Source organism: Scomber japonicus, chromosome 9 (genome assembly GCF_027409825.1).
Source record: "Scomber japonicus isolate fScoJap1 chromosome 9, fScoJap1.pri, whole genome shotgun sequence".
NCBI lineage: Eukaryota > Metazoa > Chordata > Actinopteri > Scombriformes > Scombridae > Scomber > Scomber japonicus.
The window spans coordinates 20,705,321-20,723,069 of record NC_070586.1 but is presented as its reverse complement, the minus strand read 5'-3'; the positions used below and the strand labels follow the sequence as shown (position 1 = coordinate 20,723,069).

At 39.0% G+C, this 17,749-nt stretch overlaps 1 protein-coding gene across 1 annotated transcript in view; it reads left to right on the top strand.

Annotated features, from left to right (window-relative positions):
- Nucleotides 1–16,576, top strand: part of stpg2 (sperm-tail PG-rich repeat containing 2) — a 55,270-nt gene extending 38,694 nt beyond the window's left edge. Inside the window, exons 11-13 of the mRNA XM_053325535.1 lie at nucleotides 5,900–6,065; nucleotides 7,638–7,753; nucleotides 16,409–16,576. Coding sequence (XP_053181510.1) covers nucleotides 5,900–6,065; nucleotides 7,638–7,753; nucleotides 16,409–16,576 — 450 coding nt within the window. The remainder of the gene's footprint in view (nucleotides 1–5,899; nucleotides 6,066–7,637; nucleotides 7,754–16,408) is intronic.
- Nucleotides 16,577–17,749: the final 1,173 nt, after the last annotated feature.

Genomic DNA, 17,749 nt, shown 5'->3' with positions numbered 1-17,749 from the left:
TATGTTGGGTGTAGTTATACTAGTCTAATTTCTGAAAGTTATTCTGCTTTGTCAGATCTTGTTTAAAGGGATTATAATTTCATGTTACACGAGAGATGTATTTCATTTATATGAGCAATGCCTTGCTTTACTGCTACAAGATGAAGTTAATTTTTGGTGGGGCACTATAAAATTATAAGAAAAATCCCTAGATGATAGGGTTGTGAAATTGAGTTTTTGAGGAAATGGTTGAGATCTAATTTGAAAGTAGACTGTATGATGATTTATCTGATTTATTCGGTACTGTATGTGCAGATTGGTTTTTTGATCACCCCAGATTTGTAGCTTCAGGTTAACTCATTGCGGGAAAGTGATGATGAAGAAGTCCCAGTGTTGAAACATTCTGAGGGAAACGTGGAAGTAGTTTGGGAAGCTATTTCAGATCCTATTCTACAGGACTGACACAACGGGTTTGCAAAAATGGCCAAATAGAAATGATCATTACACCACACCACAACTGGATAGAGAGACATTGAAGGGGACCTAGAATGTTAATTTCCAGCTGTATATTTTTTTCTGGGACTCCATTAGAGTAGCTTTGCATGATTCACAGTTTAAAAAAAAGGGTTAGGGTTTATGTTATATTGGCATTTTATGCAGCCCCTCAATTCAGCCTCTGTCTGAACAGGCAGTTTTACTTACTTCATGTTAGTAATGATGTGGAAAATAGATGATACAAATTCCTGTTTAAAGCAAGGACAATGGAATAATGTATTACAAATAAGAGCACGAAAACAAATAAAGCTTCCTTTTACAGCACAGTTTCAGCTTACTCCATCCATCCATCCATCCATCCATTATCTGGGACCGGGTAACGGGGGCATCAGACAGAATAAATTGTAAAAACAACTTCCCAGTCAATGAGAAAAGACAATTTATTGAAAGTACTATCTTAATTTCTTGATCAAACATAATTAAACTTGGGTTGTTACCAACAAACTTTGGATAACAACAATAGTAACTTCAATTGATGGATGATAGAGCAGATGTTTTAAAATATTGGTTGCCTACTTTCTGAGGAAGTATGCAATTATTATTCCCAAACCTAAACTGGTCACAACCGCATGCTACTTAGTTGAGATAATAGGTAATAGTGGAGGTTTTTCTTAGTATGTAGTTTCTCTGTATTTACCTACTTATATCAAGTAATTATATTATATTCCAATATTATCATTTACCCTAGTATTTACCGGTAAATATACCCCTAGTATTTACCGGTAAATACTAGGGGACTGTACAAGGAAGGGTTACCATTATCTCTGCTACAAAGTTCTGAGATATGGAAATATAGACTGAGTCTGAAAATAGAACTCTGCTCTGCTAGGAAGAATGAAAGGTTTTAAGAGTAATGAGAGGATGAAGAATGGGATATGGTGGACACACGTGCTCACACATACACACACACACACACACACACACACACACACACACGAAAAAACATACAGACACGAGTTATGCCTGGCCATTAGTCAAAGCTGTCATTGTACATACTAAGCTAAATCGTTAGTATGGCCACTGTCAGGTGTACTTGAGCAGTCATTAGAATGAGGGAACATGGTGTGGAAGAAGGGCTTTAAGAAGATAACAAGCAACATTTGTGTTTGCATTTGGTTTAGTTTGAACTGTTGTGAAGCTACTTTACATTTTGTATCTTGTACCTCCATAAAGGATGCGGCTGTACAATATGTTATTGATCCTTGTAGAAAGAGGGTTGAGAGCAGAGGCTCACATATTGTATGTTCTCAGGTCAGTGACAGATATGGCTCATTAAACAATTGTGTATAATAAAACAGGTGAATATTGGATAAACATATATAAAATAAAGGGATTGTGGAAATCTTTAAAAACATAGTTATTATGAAGGGCACCGGTGCATAATTAGCCATTTATTTGTGTTTTAAACCCCACAAATTGATGTAATAAAATTGATGTGATAGAAAAGATTTGATTTGACCTTTTGATGACAGTGGCCAACTTTTGTCAGAAACTACATTTTGCAAATTGTCTAAGACAGATATTTACAGTGTCTGATGATTACTTGTCACTAATCAAAACAACAAGCACAACATTTTTATATTGAAAATGTTTAAGCTTGTCTTATTCATCAGTAATGCCAGAGATTAGTTTCTAGCAGCCAGTAGTTATTCAGTCAATATTAACCACAGAACATTCTTAAACAAACACATAAACAATAGGAAAAAAAAGTCATTGCTGCAATTTAAATGTGTATGTGCCAAAGTAACAGTTCTGAGTTATGCATTTCAAACACCTTCAACATAATGAAAAACGATGGAAATGCACAGTTTAGTGACTAGGAGAGTAGTAATCTCACACAAGCCAAGGATTATTATTATTATTATTATGAATTTTAGAAAAGTCCTTCAACAATATCAACAAACAGTTTTTTACTTTTTGTTTGTCAGTTTTAAAATGTTGCTTTGTGTTTGCATAGATACAATGTTGTGTATTAGGATGTCTTATTTCTATTTAGACATGTGACTTGGACTTTGTGTTGGATACACTTTGAGTGGGCAAAGTGTGCATCTGGATGGTATCTTATGTATTATGTACATAACATATGTCTTTACCAGCTCAGGTTGTACACTTTTACTTAATTTAGTAGCTACCTGTTACTTAATTTAGTATTTACCATGACTTCATGCTCAAATTATTTTCTCTCACAATGTGGTTTATTGTGTCAACGAACCAGAGCACTTATGCATATGTTCATGTGTGACATTGTGCATGCTTCTTTTTAATAATGTTTTTGTTTTTTTGTGTTAATTTGTCTCATATTGCTTTCATAAAAAAAGGCTGTCAGGTCTGGCAATCTGGTGCTTGCATTGCATCAATATTCAATTTCAGTTATTCTGTCTCACAGTCTGCCTGCCTGCCCAGTTTGTATCTGGCATCTGTAGTATATATGAACTCTGAGATATTTTTCTTGACAGTCAAGGGCAATGTGACAGAATCGTTAGGAAAGGGTGTGTTTGTGTGTCTCTCTGTGTGTATATTCGAAGATAAGTATTGAGCTGTCTAAATGTCGAGAGTGTGTAATTAAAGTCAACCTGAGTGCTGTCAATAGGTGATGACTGCTACTGGGAACAGTGGTTTGCTCCATATTAGGATATAATTACAGACCATATGCTAGCCTCCTCGACAGGTATGTGTTTGTGCACAATATGTTCCAGGGGTTGGAGGACGATTGCTCTGCACTGTTAGATAGATCTGTGACAGATGTGTGGCTGCGTGTGTTTGTTTGTGTATCTAAAGCACCCCAAACGAAAGCAGAGGAAACAGTAGCAGGTGACACAAATTTTCCTCACCATCATTCAATTCATCTTACTTTTCAGCAATGCCACAATTGCTTTCAACATCACACAGAATCGGTTTGTGTAGGTGTGTGTGCGCCTGTAAATTGACTGTCTTTGTGTATGTGCATTTACTGTATGTGTGTGTGTGTGATTGGATTGTCGTGCGCATGTTGTGCTCGCCTCCTTTTCCTCCCACTGTGTCTATAATGAAAAGCTAAATGGCCTGGGTTAGCGATGATTAAAGATGGACGGCTACCTAGGAGGAGAAGGAGAAAACAGCGGTTGGGAAATGACAGTTTGAGGTAAATGACAGCTCTGCTATGTTTAGGATAAATGGATGGTGCAGCTATATTCAGTCTTCGCCATCAATTATTCAAGGAGCCACCGACAAGACAAATCCCCAGTAACATAGATTCCTCTGCAGCGGTGGTAGTGCAAGTTTCTCACCAGGTGACAAGATTCACCTATTTCTCTTTTCAGAAGTGAATTTCTGTAACTATTTTCAGTGGGATCTGTTTCATTCACATCAATGAATTAGCAATGGATTATTAGCAATACATTAATGGCTGTAATGGCCTTAATATACTGACTATTTGTCCGAAATTACATGTAATGTTTTTGACATGTTACCAATGTTTCTATCATTCCTCCCTCCCGTAGAGAAGACACATAATTACAACTGAAAGCCAACCTTTCATTTGGTTCAAGGACAAGATCAGTGTGTGTGCGTGTGCGTGTGCGTGTGCGTGTGCGTGTGCGTGCGTGCGTGCGTGCGTGCGTGCGTGCGTGCGTGCGTGCGTGCGTGCGTGCGTGCGTGCGTGCGTGCGTGCGTGCGTGCGTGCGTGTGTGTGTGTGTGTGTGTGTGTGTGTTTGTCTGCATTTGAATGTAGATGATATGACATTACATCCTTTCTTGTTGGTCAAAAGATGGGTGATTGGGTCATTTGTTATTTATGTGTATACCTTGAATGTCCATTATAGTGTGGACCTGACAGTAGTGTAATGTAATGAGGGGAACCCTGAAATGCCACATTTAGTGTGTAATTGTGTTTTACATATTCAGACTTGAGTGTTAAACAGTGCCAGGTGTGGATATGGATATTCATTGCAGACAAAGTATCCTAGTGATTTTTGATATTTACATTTGAGTTTTTAAATGAAATATCTCGATTTATTTAATTCAATCTCAATTATATTGTTGAGATATTTCATTTGTAAACACAAACTGACTCCATCCAATAATTATATCGGATGGATTCCCCTCAGGATGAATTCTAATAAGTTTGTTCCCCTGAGTCTTCATATATGGCCATCATCAGTTCAACATTTTTGTTTTTGCAATACTTTGGTCAATGATCAAGTACCTGCAGAACTAATTACATTTCCAACAGCCTCAGCTGTAGTTTGCATTTACTACTAATCAGCAAATATTAGCATGCTATCTCTCTAAACTAAGTTGGCTGTGGTGGTAAAATAATAAATGCTAAACTTTAGCATGCTATAATTGTCATTATGAGCCTGTTAGCATGCTGATGTTAACATTCAGCTCAAAGCATCTCCTTACACTAGCATGGCTCGAGACTCTTGGTCTATTTTTTGTGAACCCTGTGTAGCGCACCAGAGGCATGTCCAACGCAATAACACACTTTCGTATGAAATTTAACCCAAGCAATCTTTATTACATGTTACAGTTCACAGACACATGTCTGTCATGTCTGTCCTGTATTGTAAATAAAAGTGTAAAGCTCCAGGTGACACTTTGGCCAGACCTGTTCATTTGCACTAAAAACTGTACAGAATGATTAATCATAACTGATAACTTGTGCATATAAGCACAGAGGTTTCTGTGGTTAGTTTGCAACTGTATGGTGCTGGTTGCACACAGTGTAACCACCAGATCTGGCCTGTGTAATTGTGCGTTGACAGCATAAAGAACATCATGCCAATTAGAGACTACAGGCAGAGCAGGTTTTGCCTTCGAGTGGTTTTATAAACAGTCACCAGGGTGAAGAAAAGGCCGTCAGTGTAGGATGCTAGCTGTTGTAGATGACTGATGCTGCTTAGAATCACTCATTAATCTTTATTCAGTCTCGCAGGGATATCATGCCATTACCAGAAAAGAACTGTCTGAAAAAGACAAGCAAAACACAATGAAGGCGGTTGTTTATGTGATGAGAGGTTTATATGGGTGTGCCTTCACCAAATAAAGTGACAAAATATTATGGAACTTAAGTGTGCTGAGTTTTCAACCTACTCTGAGCAGGTTAGCAGCAGACAGTGTGAGACGCGCTCATTCTTGGCACCAAGATTGCAGTTCGCTGCTGGATTGGCATTACCACACCCCCCAATACATTTCCCCTCCCACTTTGGCTCACAGCGAGTCACCAAGATAATAACTCGATGCAGTCGAGGAAATAACTTCTTTGAACCACAAGAAAATAGCAGTTCTCCAGTGCGCCACTGCACTTTACACCCTACCCTGGCACAAAAATAGTCCTGTTATGTACATGTAAACTAAGAAACTTTTCCCTCTCCTTTCCCTGTAGGATTCCCCTCCACCCAACAGTTATGATGTGGTTAAGGCATTTGAGAAAGCTAATGGCAACTCCTTCTCAGAACCCCGGAATGAGGGAGCCAAGAGACGACAAACCTGCTTTCTCTCAGCTGCACCACGGGATGATCTCTTTTTACAATGTGACCCCAGTATACCAGGTATCAGATACACATAAACACATATAACCACATCTATCTATCTGTCTGTCCGTCCGTCTGTCCGTCTGTCTGACTGTGCAGGTCTACCCTTTCCCATCATACTGTCCAATTAGCTCCATCTCTGTGGGCCTCTAACCTAATATTTACCTCAATTACACTCCCATTGAAAAATGTTGTTTCAAAATTGATAGATTCATGACTTACTTGGATAATTTATGACCAGCCCCATTTCACCAGGGGACTCAACCCATGAGGCACCCCAAACCGTTTAACCAAAATCCAATTTGCATATAAATAGATTTGGACTGTTTGCAGTAGTGTTTCTTCTTTCATACTCACACACATACACACACTGAAACAGATATGCAGAGCACCAGCATACACAAATGTAGACACTTTTGCACATATGTACTTGCACTGGGACACACACACTGAAATATACTTAGTAGAACACACATACACATATGATTATTTAACCCATTATTGAATTTGCATTTATGAATTGGCCTACAGTACATGGAACATTATGGAAAATTATATTCCTCATCATGCTGTGTCCCCTGCGATCACATTCCTGATGACACAGGCATTTAATGATAACACATAGTATACACAAAGTCCCTGCAGAATGACAGTCTAATCATAATGCTCTGTGACATTAACAGTGGATAAATGGGCTTATTATGCATGTGTGTTGTGTGTTTTTTTTAATGTAGGCTATGTGTTTGTGTGTAACTTTGAAAGTCACCCTGTGTTTGTGTAGGCATAACCTAACTGCAGCCGTTGGGTCAGACAAAGCACCTGCTGCTGTCTTACAACAGCGTTGCACCAGTAATGGATTTTTTTCTCATTGTCGTTATCATAATTCTCATAGCCCTGAGGTCCATTAAACCATTTCAGAATCGATTGTAAAAGTTGTTTCCATAATTCCTGAAAAGTTGGCGGTTGAGGTTTTAAATAAAATGGTTTATGGAAACATGTTGTGTAATGGATAAACCCCGGAGGCTTAGCTTCTTCATTTTTTCATTTTTTATTTTTTAGAGTAAAATGTGAATGGAACTTCTTTAAATAAAAAATAGCTTAAGAAGGAGTTGGTTTTTACTCCTTGCAACACTATGAATAAGTATGTGGGTGTTTTGTGTATCTGTGAGTGCATGTTCACAATATAGACTCTTTTATACAAAACATGTCACTTTGTAAAAGACTTCCTAAATCTTGCAGACTTTTTGCAATGTTCAACCAGCAGAGTAATGATTGCATGCCATGTCTCGGTGCTGGACAGTAGGGTAGGTATTCTGGTAGCTGGAGCTTTGACCGTAGTCCAAACAGGTACAGCTACATTACAATGCAACACATAAAAAAAGTCAGCAAGTCCTGTAAAATTAAAAACATAAATTGTATTAGATGAAAACACATCCCAACACATGTTGTATGTTCATTCATGTTATAACCCATGCTGTTGCTGAAGGGGATTTTATGCTGTCCTATAAAACATGCCTCTATTAAAGCAGCTAAACATGAAATGATGTATTTGAAGCTTAGGTGTGGATTATGTGTATGTGTGTTTATCAGGCCCTGACCGGTACAAGCCCAGTGTAAACTCCCTCTCTCAAATGGCTCTAATCACCTCCAAAGAAGATCGATTCAAAGTCTCAGTAAACACCAACCCTGGGCCTGGATCTTATCAGGTAAACATGCTGTTAAAGTAACATTTTACAATTGTACAACATTCTTACATCCCACTACACTCTGCATTACTCTCTCAGGGCTACACCCTGCTTTACTCTCAAAGCAGCCGACATTCAGTATTAGCATATAGTACATTGATGTGTGTATGGATGTGTGCATCCTTTAATTTCTCTTAAGAGTCAAAGAGTTCTGGGATGCACAGAGACCCTGCTGTGTGTGTTTTTGTGTGTCTGGTTTGTGAGGCACAAATATATGTCTGACATTACACTATCTTGTGATCCTCTGTGAATGTATCTAATCTATTTCTCTCCGTGACCTTCAGTTGTGCAGGAGAAATTGATTGTTTCCTAAAAAAAAATCCAAACTCCAATAAGTTTCTGCATTTTCGACCAATCTCTGTTTTCTCCACCAATGCAACACAAGGCTGAATGATGCCATTTCCGGCTCAAGGCAGCTTTTTACTTTGTGAGAGAATTTGTTCTTAATTGACCTGCCCATTTAAATTAAACCAAGAAAAAGTGAGTGCATTTTTATTAAGTGTAATGTTGTTAAATACAGCCACCTTAGACTACTGACAAAGACAAATGCACTTTTTGGTTGAAGGATGATACAGTTGTAATGAAACCTAATCTCTCTCTCTCTCTCTCTCTCTCTCTCTCTCTCTCTCTCTCTCTCTCTCTCTCTCTCTCTCTCTCTCTCTCTCTCTCTCTCTCTCTCTCTCTCTCTCTCTCTCTCTCTCCCTCTCTCTCCCTCTCTCTCTCTCTCCCTCTCTCTATCTCTTTTTAGACTGAGGGATAAAGCATGGGCAACATTTTGTCAGTAAAGGAAACATGCTGACTGGGAAATGTACAGACAATTAAGAGTTATCAGCAAGACTCAAGTCGCAAATGCAAAATCTAATTACGATAAAGAATTTCTGAGTGATCATTTGAAAAATTAACCTTAACCTCAACAATTCTGACCTTGTCAGGCAGCTGGATTTGTAAGATCACATGATAATCCATCTTCTGAGGCTTCAATTTATGCACTTTTTGTCCAAACCATAGTGGATCAGACCAATCAGTGTCTTATGAGGATTCTCGCATGATATTGTTATCTCTCAAATCCAGCAGCCTCATGAGGTAAGACGGTGATAGACAGTGATAGGCAGATGGTTCATCCAATCACCTGCCACATCTTTTGCCTACCCTTTTCCAAACATGTGCCTGGGATTATATTTCAGATGGTTTCGTAACAAACCATCTGGTGCATCAAGTTATAACAATTCTGAAGCAAAATAAAAACATATTTTATACATCAGATAAATGTTCTGCTCTTCAAAACAGTTGCTAATATAATACTAAATGATCCCTCATTTATTGAATGCATGTTCAATCAACATTCTCTCTCTCTGTTCTTATTTAATGCCTGACAGTGTACATGGCATCTAAATCCATTTCAGTTGTCAAAGTTCTTTTTACGTGTAAAATACCAGCTACTTGGAAATCTTCATGTTACGCCTGGTTCACACCAGGGGCGGAAGCGCCGTGCTTGGAAATTCTCGCGCATGCCACAGCCCTTCAGTTCACACCAGAAGCTTATTTCTCCCCGCCGGTCGCCAAGCGACTCTGCTCCTCGGCTCCTCTGTTGTCACACATGGAGCTGTTTTTTCACTCTCTGTTTGCGTGTGTATGACACGCCACCACTTACAGCCAGCCCACTCTGTGTCCCTCTCTCTCTTTTGTGTGTGTGTGTGTGTGTGTGTGTGTGTGTGTGTGTGTGTATGTATGTATGTATGTATGTATGTATGTATGTATGTATGTATGTATATGCACGCATGTGCCTGTGTGTGTTCATCTTGTGCTCTGATTAGACACACACACACACCGCATTTGTCAAACGGGGAGTTTAATTATTGAAAAATAGTTTTTATTTTGACATGCTTTATTTAGAAAACCGGATTCTCTCATTGTTGCTTTGTTTGACTTCCTGCCCGGCTTGACAGATACGGCCGCGACACGCAGAGAAAATAGACGGCGAAATGATCGGTGCACGGCGCAAGCCGACAGCAGGGCAGAGCACCGCGGTTCTTCCTATGTGAACGACACCATTGATTAACATGAGTAGCTCTGCTCCTCGGCGCTTCGCAGCTGATCGCGGCACTTCCGTGCCCGGTGTGAACTAGGCCTTACTCCTCAAGCTTAATGTTATTCCCAACATGCATTGCTATTGTTTAATTTGTCTCTTCACAACAGAAGCAATGTGTCGTTTATATAACAGATACTACAGATTTATACTGATGGTTCTTTTTTAAACACCATTGTACAATGGTAGACATAGACTCTAAAAAACCTCCAATTTCACAGGTAGATACTCTGATCAGATCCTTTTTATGGTCCGCTCTGTATCTACAGAAGTAAGCTCAAAAGCTTTTCTGTTTCTGGCTCCTTCTCATTGGAATACGTTACCTGTAAATATCATCATTTTTCTTATTGAAAATGTTTTTGTTTTTTCATCTTTAAAAAATGTCCTATGTTTTCAGCAGTGTTTGGGAAGTTACTCAAAAAATCTATCCATCTATCTTTCTTAACATGTTCATCTGTTAGGGCTGGATTCAGGATCATTGACCACATGTAACAAGATAAATAATTATAAGAACTGAGGTGTAAGAAGTAAAATAGCACAGTGTGCTATCACTGAGAATGATTTCATTATTCACTTCATCAGGTTTCAGTACAGCACTACAGCCAACCTGAACTTGACTTCACCCTAATGAAGTAAAGTCTCTCTGCAGTCCTTGTTTGAAGAGTTTTTACTGAGTTGCTTTGTCTTTTCAGTGCAAATTTCATTGGAAACCATTTTTGATCGATGCCTATTTCTGTTTCTGCAGAAGCATTGGTGGATATTGGGGGTTGCCTGGAGACAAAACACTAATTATAGTCTACCGGTCGTCTTGTGTGTTCAATCATTTCTGAATGTCAAGTGAGAAAAAAAAACTGTGCAAATAGTCATTACATGCGTTTTGTCTAGTTTTAGTTGTTTTGAACAATTTTAAAGTCTGTCTCCATCTTTAATAGCACATCCAAGAGTGTGAGCTAGCAGTGTGTATCATTTTGTGAGAACTAAACTTACGTAACGCAGGTAGACTGGACCTTTTTATTTTCTTACATATTAACATCTATATTCCTATGAAGATGTACTTTATGGTTCATCACCATATGCTATGTTTTCTTTTCTTAATCTTTCAATCCTGTCCCTCTCTACTTCTGTCCCCATCGATCTGCTCCATTTCTCTCTGTTATGAAGAGAAACTGTAGCTGTGGGAATTCTTTCACTGACTGTAGCTAGTAAAAATGTTGAAGTATCTTGTATGATCTTCTCCCCTCTACTTGTCTGCTCTTCTTTCCGTTCCTATCCTGCTCCTCTCCCTGGGTATGTAAAAGCAAAAAAAAAAAAAATCCAAAAACTATTAAGTCAACAACTGCATTAAATCAAAACTGAAATAAAGATGCACTTTTTTGGCTTGTCAAATGTTTGTCTGCAGCCACTTTAGTCAACCAGAGAATGTAGTTAATGCTGGGAGGTAATTGGCTAAAACTATACATTTTTGCTCTAGGAGGTTAGTAATATGATTAGATCTTCAATACCAGGAGAAAAGTTAATCAGAATGGCACCTAGAACTGCAGGCCAATTAATAAACAGTACATTGACAGTGCAGGAACAAATCTTGGGACAGCATGCAGGAGTTAGGTCTGTCAACTCACAGCGAAAAAGCTTACAGTAGGTCCAGGGTTTGACTCCACTGGCGTTTTTGGGTGTGGTTTCCATGTAAACCAGTAGACCAAAGACATTAACCAAAAACATGCAGGGTCAACTGTGTCAGACTGGCGACCTCTTCAGTGTTCACAATGTGAGCTTAAGCAGGCTCTAGTCCACAAACAGGATAAGTTGGTAACTGCATGGGTAGAGAAACATCCTGATCCTGAAATTTGAATAGTTGGGCTGCATATGAAATAAATGTAATGCAAAAAAGACGAAATATAAATATGTAACAAATGTCTTTACCAGAGTACTATTAAAGAGATAATTACAATTTGGGGGGCGTATGTGAAACAGATTTTAAAAATAATTTTCAAAGTGGAAGCACTTTAAGCCCAATGTCACTCCCCACAAACCATGTAAACCTGCACTTCCCTTCATGCAGCTTGATGCTATCTTTCATATAGAATGATAAACGCCCACATCTTTCCAACTGTTTTCACACACTGAATACTACTCCTCATGATGACTAAACTGAACCTTAAAATGCACCTTTAAGGAAAAATTTCGTATACATTTCAGTCACATGATGCACATTTTAATATTATTTTGTGACTTTCTCAGTCTTATTTAAAGGTGCAGTGTATAGGATGCTGACCCTCACTCATAACTACATCATCAGTTTGTAATAGTAATGTAACTTTTAACAACTAAAATGTATGTATACGTTATTTGTGTACACTCATATGTATAATGAAAATTACCCCCCAAAAAAGCAGGTGACACCTGCTACCAGAAGCATTTATTTATGTCTTGCTGTGACATGACTAAACCACAGATGTCCATGTAGAAGTCCACACATACTGTATGTATAAATACACTAACAAAAAAATGTGTCGTGATTCATGCCCAAAGTCTTGCATTGTGAGTGAGAATGACTCAGTTTACCTTTAGTGTTTTAGATGAGCTTCATTTATCCTTTTTCTTTTTTTTTTGGTGGATGTCTAATGCATGTCAAAGCTCTTGCCTCAGAAAATAGCTGTGTGGCTGCAAATCTGTACCACACCAAAGTCCATACGGAGTTAAAGATGGTGTGAAGTGGTGCAGAGAGAGGGAGAGAAATAAGAGTGTGGAAGAAGAGCAGGCAGAGAGTGTGCAATGATAGCAGTGAGAGAGAGGCAGAAAGTGTTAGGAAAGAGAGAGGGAAATGGTGGAAAAAAATGAAGAGGAAAGGAAGCGGTGAGACAGACAGCAGCAAATCGAGCAGCTGAAGAGGGTAGTTAAAGTACCTATTTCAGCATTAGCATCAGCGTGTGTGTGCATGTGTGTCCACCCGTGTGTGTGTGTGTAATGTCGCAAAACTATCTACTTGAGCGGCATTAGGCCACAGCGAGGGCTCATTTAGTGCTTCCATTAAATGCACCATGTGAGGTATCTACTTTTGGAAAGTAGGCCTGATTACCTTCTCACTCACGACACTGTTCTTATTGGTTGAGCTTAATTTAACAGAGGGGAGTGTGTGGATAGAACACGGGAATATAAAAAGTCACAGGGAGCAGACGTCAAGCAGAAACAAGTAATAATTAAATGCTGCGAGCTTTGCTGAGATATAAACCGGCCGAGTGCAAAGCACATCCAGAGCCAAACATAAAATAGAAGCTGAAGTTTATTTGGTATTCATTATGAGTCAGAACAGAAGGTGTCCTTAAGCTGACATTTCATCAAACCTTCCTCGGGGTGTGCTGTTTATGTCTCTACATGCGCTTTCTCCATGTGAGAGTTTTTATACTTTTACTTTGAATACTTCCAAGTGGGAAGCACTGTGGCCTGACACCTTTTCATCATGCTAAAACAACAAGGTTATTCACTTAGTATAAAACCTTTGTATGTTTTTGTTTGCTCCTGTGGGTTTGGAAACTGTAATTTACCTGCAGGTTTGGATATATGTGCACTGTCTTATCTTGGAATAGATTATAGTGGATATACTGTAGGAAAATTGGATGTCTATTGGAGGTTTATATTTCTAATCTAGGGCTCCACTGGAATATCTTAATGATTTACAGTTCAAAAAACGTATTTAACTCATCCTAATTCTTTAGGCAGCCCCCTCAGATCAGCCTCTGAATCCACTTAAACTCCCCCCTCCCTTCCAAGGAGCAACTCGATTCCAGAAGTTGTATATTTGCTGATCTCCAGTGGCTCCAGAGGCTATATTAACAAACCATGAAATAAACTACAGTAGTAGGGTCACTGATTTACTCAAAATGTCAACTTTTGGCTATATCCATACATATTTGAGCCAGAATCCAATCTGAAATGTGAGATGATAATGGATACAACACACAGAAATCCTTGGCAACAACTAAAAGCTATGGAACATCAGCTTGTCTGCAAGGTAAAATGAGGGTTTAGAGCAAGATAAAACACTGGCTTTTGACTTGCAAGGAGCATTTAGATTTTGGCCACAGATATAGAGAGAGATATATAGTATACAGATAACAACATGACCAGAAAAAACAATGTCCTCTTTAAACGAGCTGGTATCATGTATTGCATCATGTTTGCATCATGTTTGCCTCTGTGGTTGTAAACTGGTATGTGATATGCAAATATCTGCATGCACCTATACAGAATTAGCATCCCTAAATTTGCTGGCATGAGCACATATTGGGTGCAGCTTGTGTTGCTTTTATGTTGCATGTACAGTACATGTATGTGTGTTGTGGGAAAGACTTCCCTGCAGCGGGCTTTCTTCTGCTCCTGTGGGCACACTCGTACGCGTCTGTGTACAGACAGAGTAACATAATCACCAACTGCCTGCATAGATCACCTTTTCGTACTGCCCTTTGTGACCTAGTGAAACATCCCATAATCTCCCTCATCATTGCCATGCCGATGGTGTCGTCACTTCCAAGGGCTCTTCCCCCATCTCCTCGACCTCCTGGGCAACCCTGAGGCTGACCTGGAGTTGAACCTGCAACCCTTTTCCCATTAGGATCAATACTGAGATCTGAGCGGCCCCGCCAATGTGCTTAAATCCTACTGTGGCATCTCTGGCATACTAATGTTGGTATGTGCACCGGGAGGTTAGGGGAGGTGGTGGGGGGGGAGGGGGGGGGCAGAGAAAGAAAGATACAGGGGGAGAGAGAGAGAGAGAAAGAAAGAGCTTTGACAACTTAGAAGAGGTTGATTCCTTAGGCAGAATCTTAGTGGGAGGGATGGTGGATCAAGTGTTTGTGCATATATGTATGTATGTATTTCTGAATTTCCGTTTGTGTGTATGCATGTGAGAGAGAGAGAGAAAATATTATTTTTGACAAGTTAATTTTAAAGTCACTTTGAAGTTCATGGATTTGGGGGGGGGGGGGGGGGGTTTGTACTGTGTGCTTTCTTCAATCTTTATGACAAAAACAGCATTCATTAGAGTATTTTGTCTATTGTATGTGCATGTTTTCCTGGTTTTCAGACCTTTGAATCTGCCCACTCCATTGAGTCAAGTTGAATGATTCTGTTGGTCTGGCATCATGACATGAAACAGTGGTTTCTGGGATGAAAAAGTGATGGAGCCCATGAGCACTGCAGGGGAATACTGATTAGCCAATCAGTATCACAGATGGGACTGCTGTTGTCTAGCCTTTATTAAGCTGTGCGCTGGAACCAAAGAGCAGTAAAACTAGGCAACGCTGATCAAATATGAATCAAGATTCTGTTACCTTTTTCTTGCCTTGAATGTTTTCTGAAACATATGTTAATGTACTGTTTAGCTGTAATGTAAGAACGTTTTTGACCTGTCCACCATGTTGAAAATGCACGAGCCAAAACCAAGCACCACCCAACTCGCAGTATGTCACCCACTATGTCACCACCAGCTGGAGCATTTAGTGGGGATCGAGTCAAATCCCCCTCCCCCACAGCAATCAGTTAGAGAGGAGGCAATGAGATCTATGCACTTTTAGGGTGTAAGTTATATTTAAAGCCAAAGTTGTAGATGCAAAAATATTAATAAGTAATAGCAATTTTATAAAAATAAAAAAAATCCACAGACCTTATCCTTCCACATCTCTACAAATGCCCTACAATACCAAGACTTGAACCAAGACAAAGAAAAACAAGTGATCTAAAAATCACTGCCCTGAATATTACTTTACTTCACACTAAACTTTGAGAGATATGAAGTAATAGATATCAAGATCAGTCAAATCCAGAGCTCCACAGTTTTAAGCAAGTTCTGTGTTTAGGTAGAGTGTGTGTTGATTTCTTGAGAGACACTGTGAAGTCGTTTCACATGAAGTAAAGTTGATACACTGACAAGGGATGCCGTTTACGAGCCAGTTTACTGCACTGTTAAATGCAGTTAAATCCAGGGTGGTTGATGGGAAATGTGAAGAATTGTTGATTACTCTTGTTTTCAATTCAGTTGTGAAAGTGTGAACATGCAGCACATAAATGTACCCTGAGAATGACGTTTCTGGTGAGGCATGAGAAACATGTCTACGTCTACATTTCAGCATTTTTAACTAGGTAACGTATAACTTTTTGTGGGGATTTTTTATGTTTTAAAACAATGGTTCTCAAAGTGTGGTTCAGGGACTCAGGGTTCAGGGTCCTTAAGATGGTTCTGGTGGGTCTCCAGCAAAAATGTAATTATAATTCCATTAATAAGTAATAGTGACTTTTTGGTCATGGGTTTCATGTACTTTCTTCAATAAAACATCTAAAAGCCAAAATCTTATCAGATGGCGGTCCGTGGTCTAATTTATGTCAATTTTGGTTCTTAAAGTGAAAAAGTTTTAGAATGAGTGTCAAAGTCTGAGAACATTCCCTTTTCTTTGCGGTGTGACACTAAGCTACAATGCTTACTTTGCCTCATTATCTCCTTTCTTTCTGTTCCTTCCTATTTCTATTTGTGTCTGCAGCTGAGTCCAGGCATCATGAACACGGTGCTGAAGGGCACCTTCAACGTGACACTCAGCAACCCTCTGTGTCCCTCCTGTTCCACCCACATAGCCCCCGGCCCGATAACAGCACACAATACCATTAATGCTGTCTCACCCAACACCTTCATCTCCAGCAACACTTCCTAGAGCTCTCTGTGGGTCAGAGGTGAGAGGTGAGGGGCTGGTAACAGGTCAATCCTTTCAATTCATATTCTGGGGAAAGCTGATTTTTCATGAATATTTATGCTTATATCCATTTCTGTTGAATGTATAATAGATAATGAGTGAGCTTATTTTAAATTATTAAATTGTAACATAAAGCTTATTCATTAAATGAACAGGATTGTGGTTGTATGTAGTGAGATATTGCATGGTTATTGCAGTAGTATTGTGTACTGCAAATCAAAACAAGTTGGAGAGGTTTTCTGAACACTGTTTTAGATAGATTGTGATAATGACAGTTATCACGGAAATATTTTATAACTTGTTTAAGCGTCACTCTGTTGAGATGATTATTTTAAAAGCTTGCTAAAGCAGTCCGTCTAATTCCTGTTTGTTTTGTTGCTTTCATGTGTGTTCATGGATATGTGTGCGTGTCTAAGCCCAAAATTTGCCATCAAATATCACACAGTAGATCCCTAGAGCAGTTGTTTTGCTAATACTCCTCATTTTTGTGTGTGTAAGAAATTGTTAAAAGTGCCCTCACAGTTAATTTCACAGTTAATTTGATAATTAGAGCAGCTAATAACTTGTGACTTTTTACACCAAAAATTTACCGAAGCAATATACTGACTGATTAACTTATTTCTTTTCTTTTTTTTCTCAATGGCAGTTTGGAGGAAGATGACTCTTCTTTTTCATCTTGCATGGAGAGAAGCATACAATGTACACTGCGTCTACAGCTGCTGATTTCCTCATCTTTCCCATCACTAATGACAAGCTTGACAAACTGATTCAGCTGTTTTTGTGGATCAGTGTCCTCTGCATAAGCCACTTTGTTAAATCAATAACAATTAAAGAGCTATTACTATGAATATTACCTGGAGTGTTTCCAAAGCAGCTCTTAAAAGAAGAGAAACACACGGCCCTTTATTTTCCTAAAGTAGCAACCAAAAGATGCAGTTTGCTATGCTGCTATCTGCTAGTGTAATTCTGCATCTTCACTTCCTGAGGCCAGAATTGTCAGAAATCATATTTTATTTAATGACAATGAACCAGTGCAAGAGACAATTATAAAAAAATGCCCTTAGAATTCGTAAAGATTGGTAGCCATACATTATTGCTTAGCATGCATAAATCATGAAGCCATTCATTATGCAT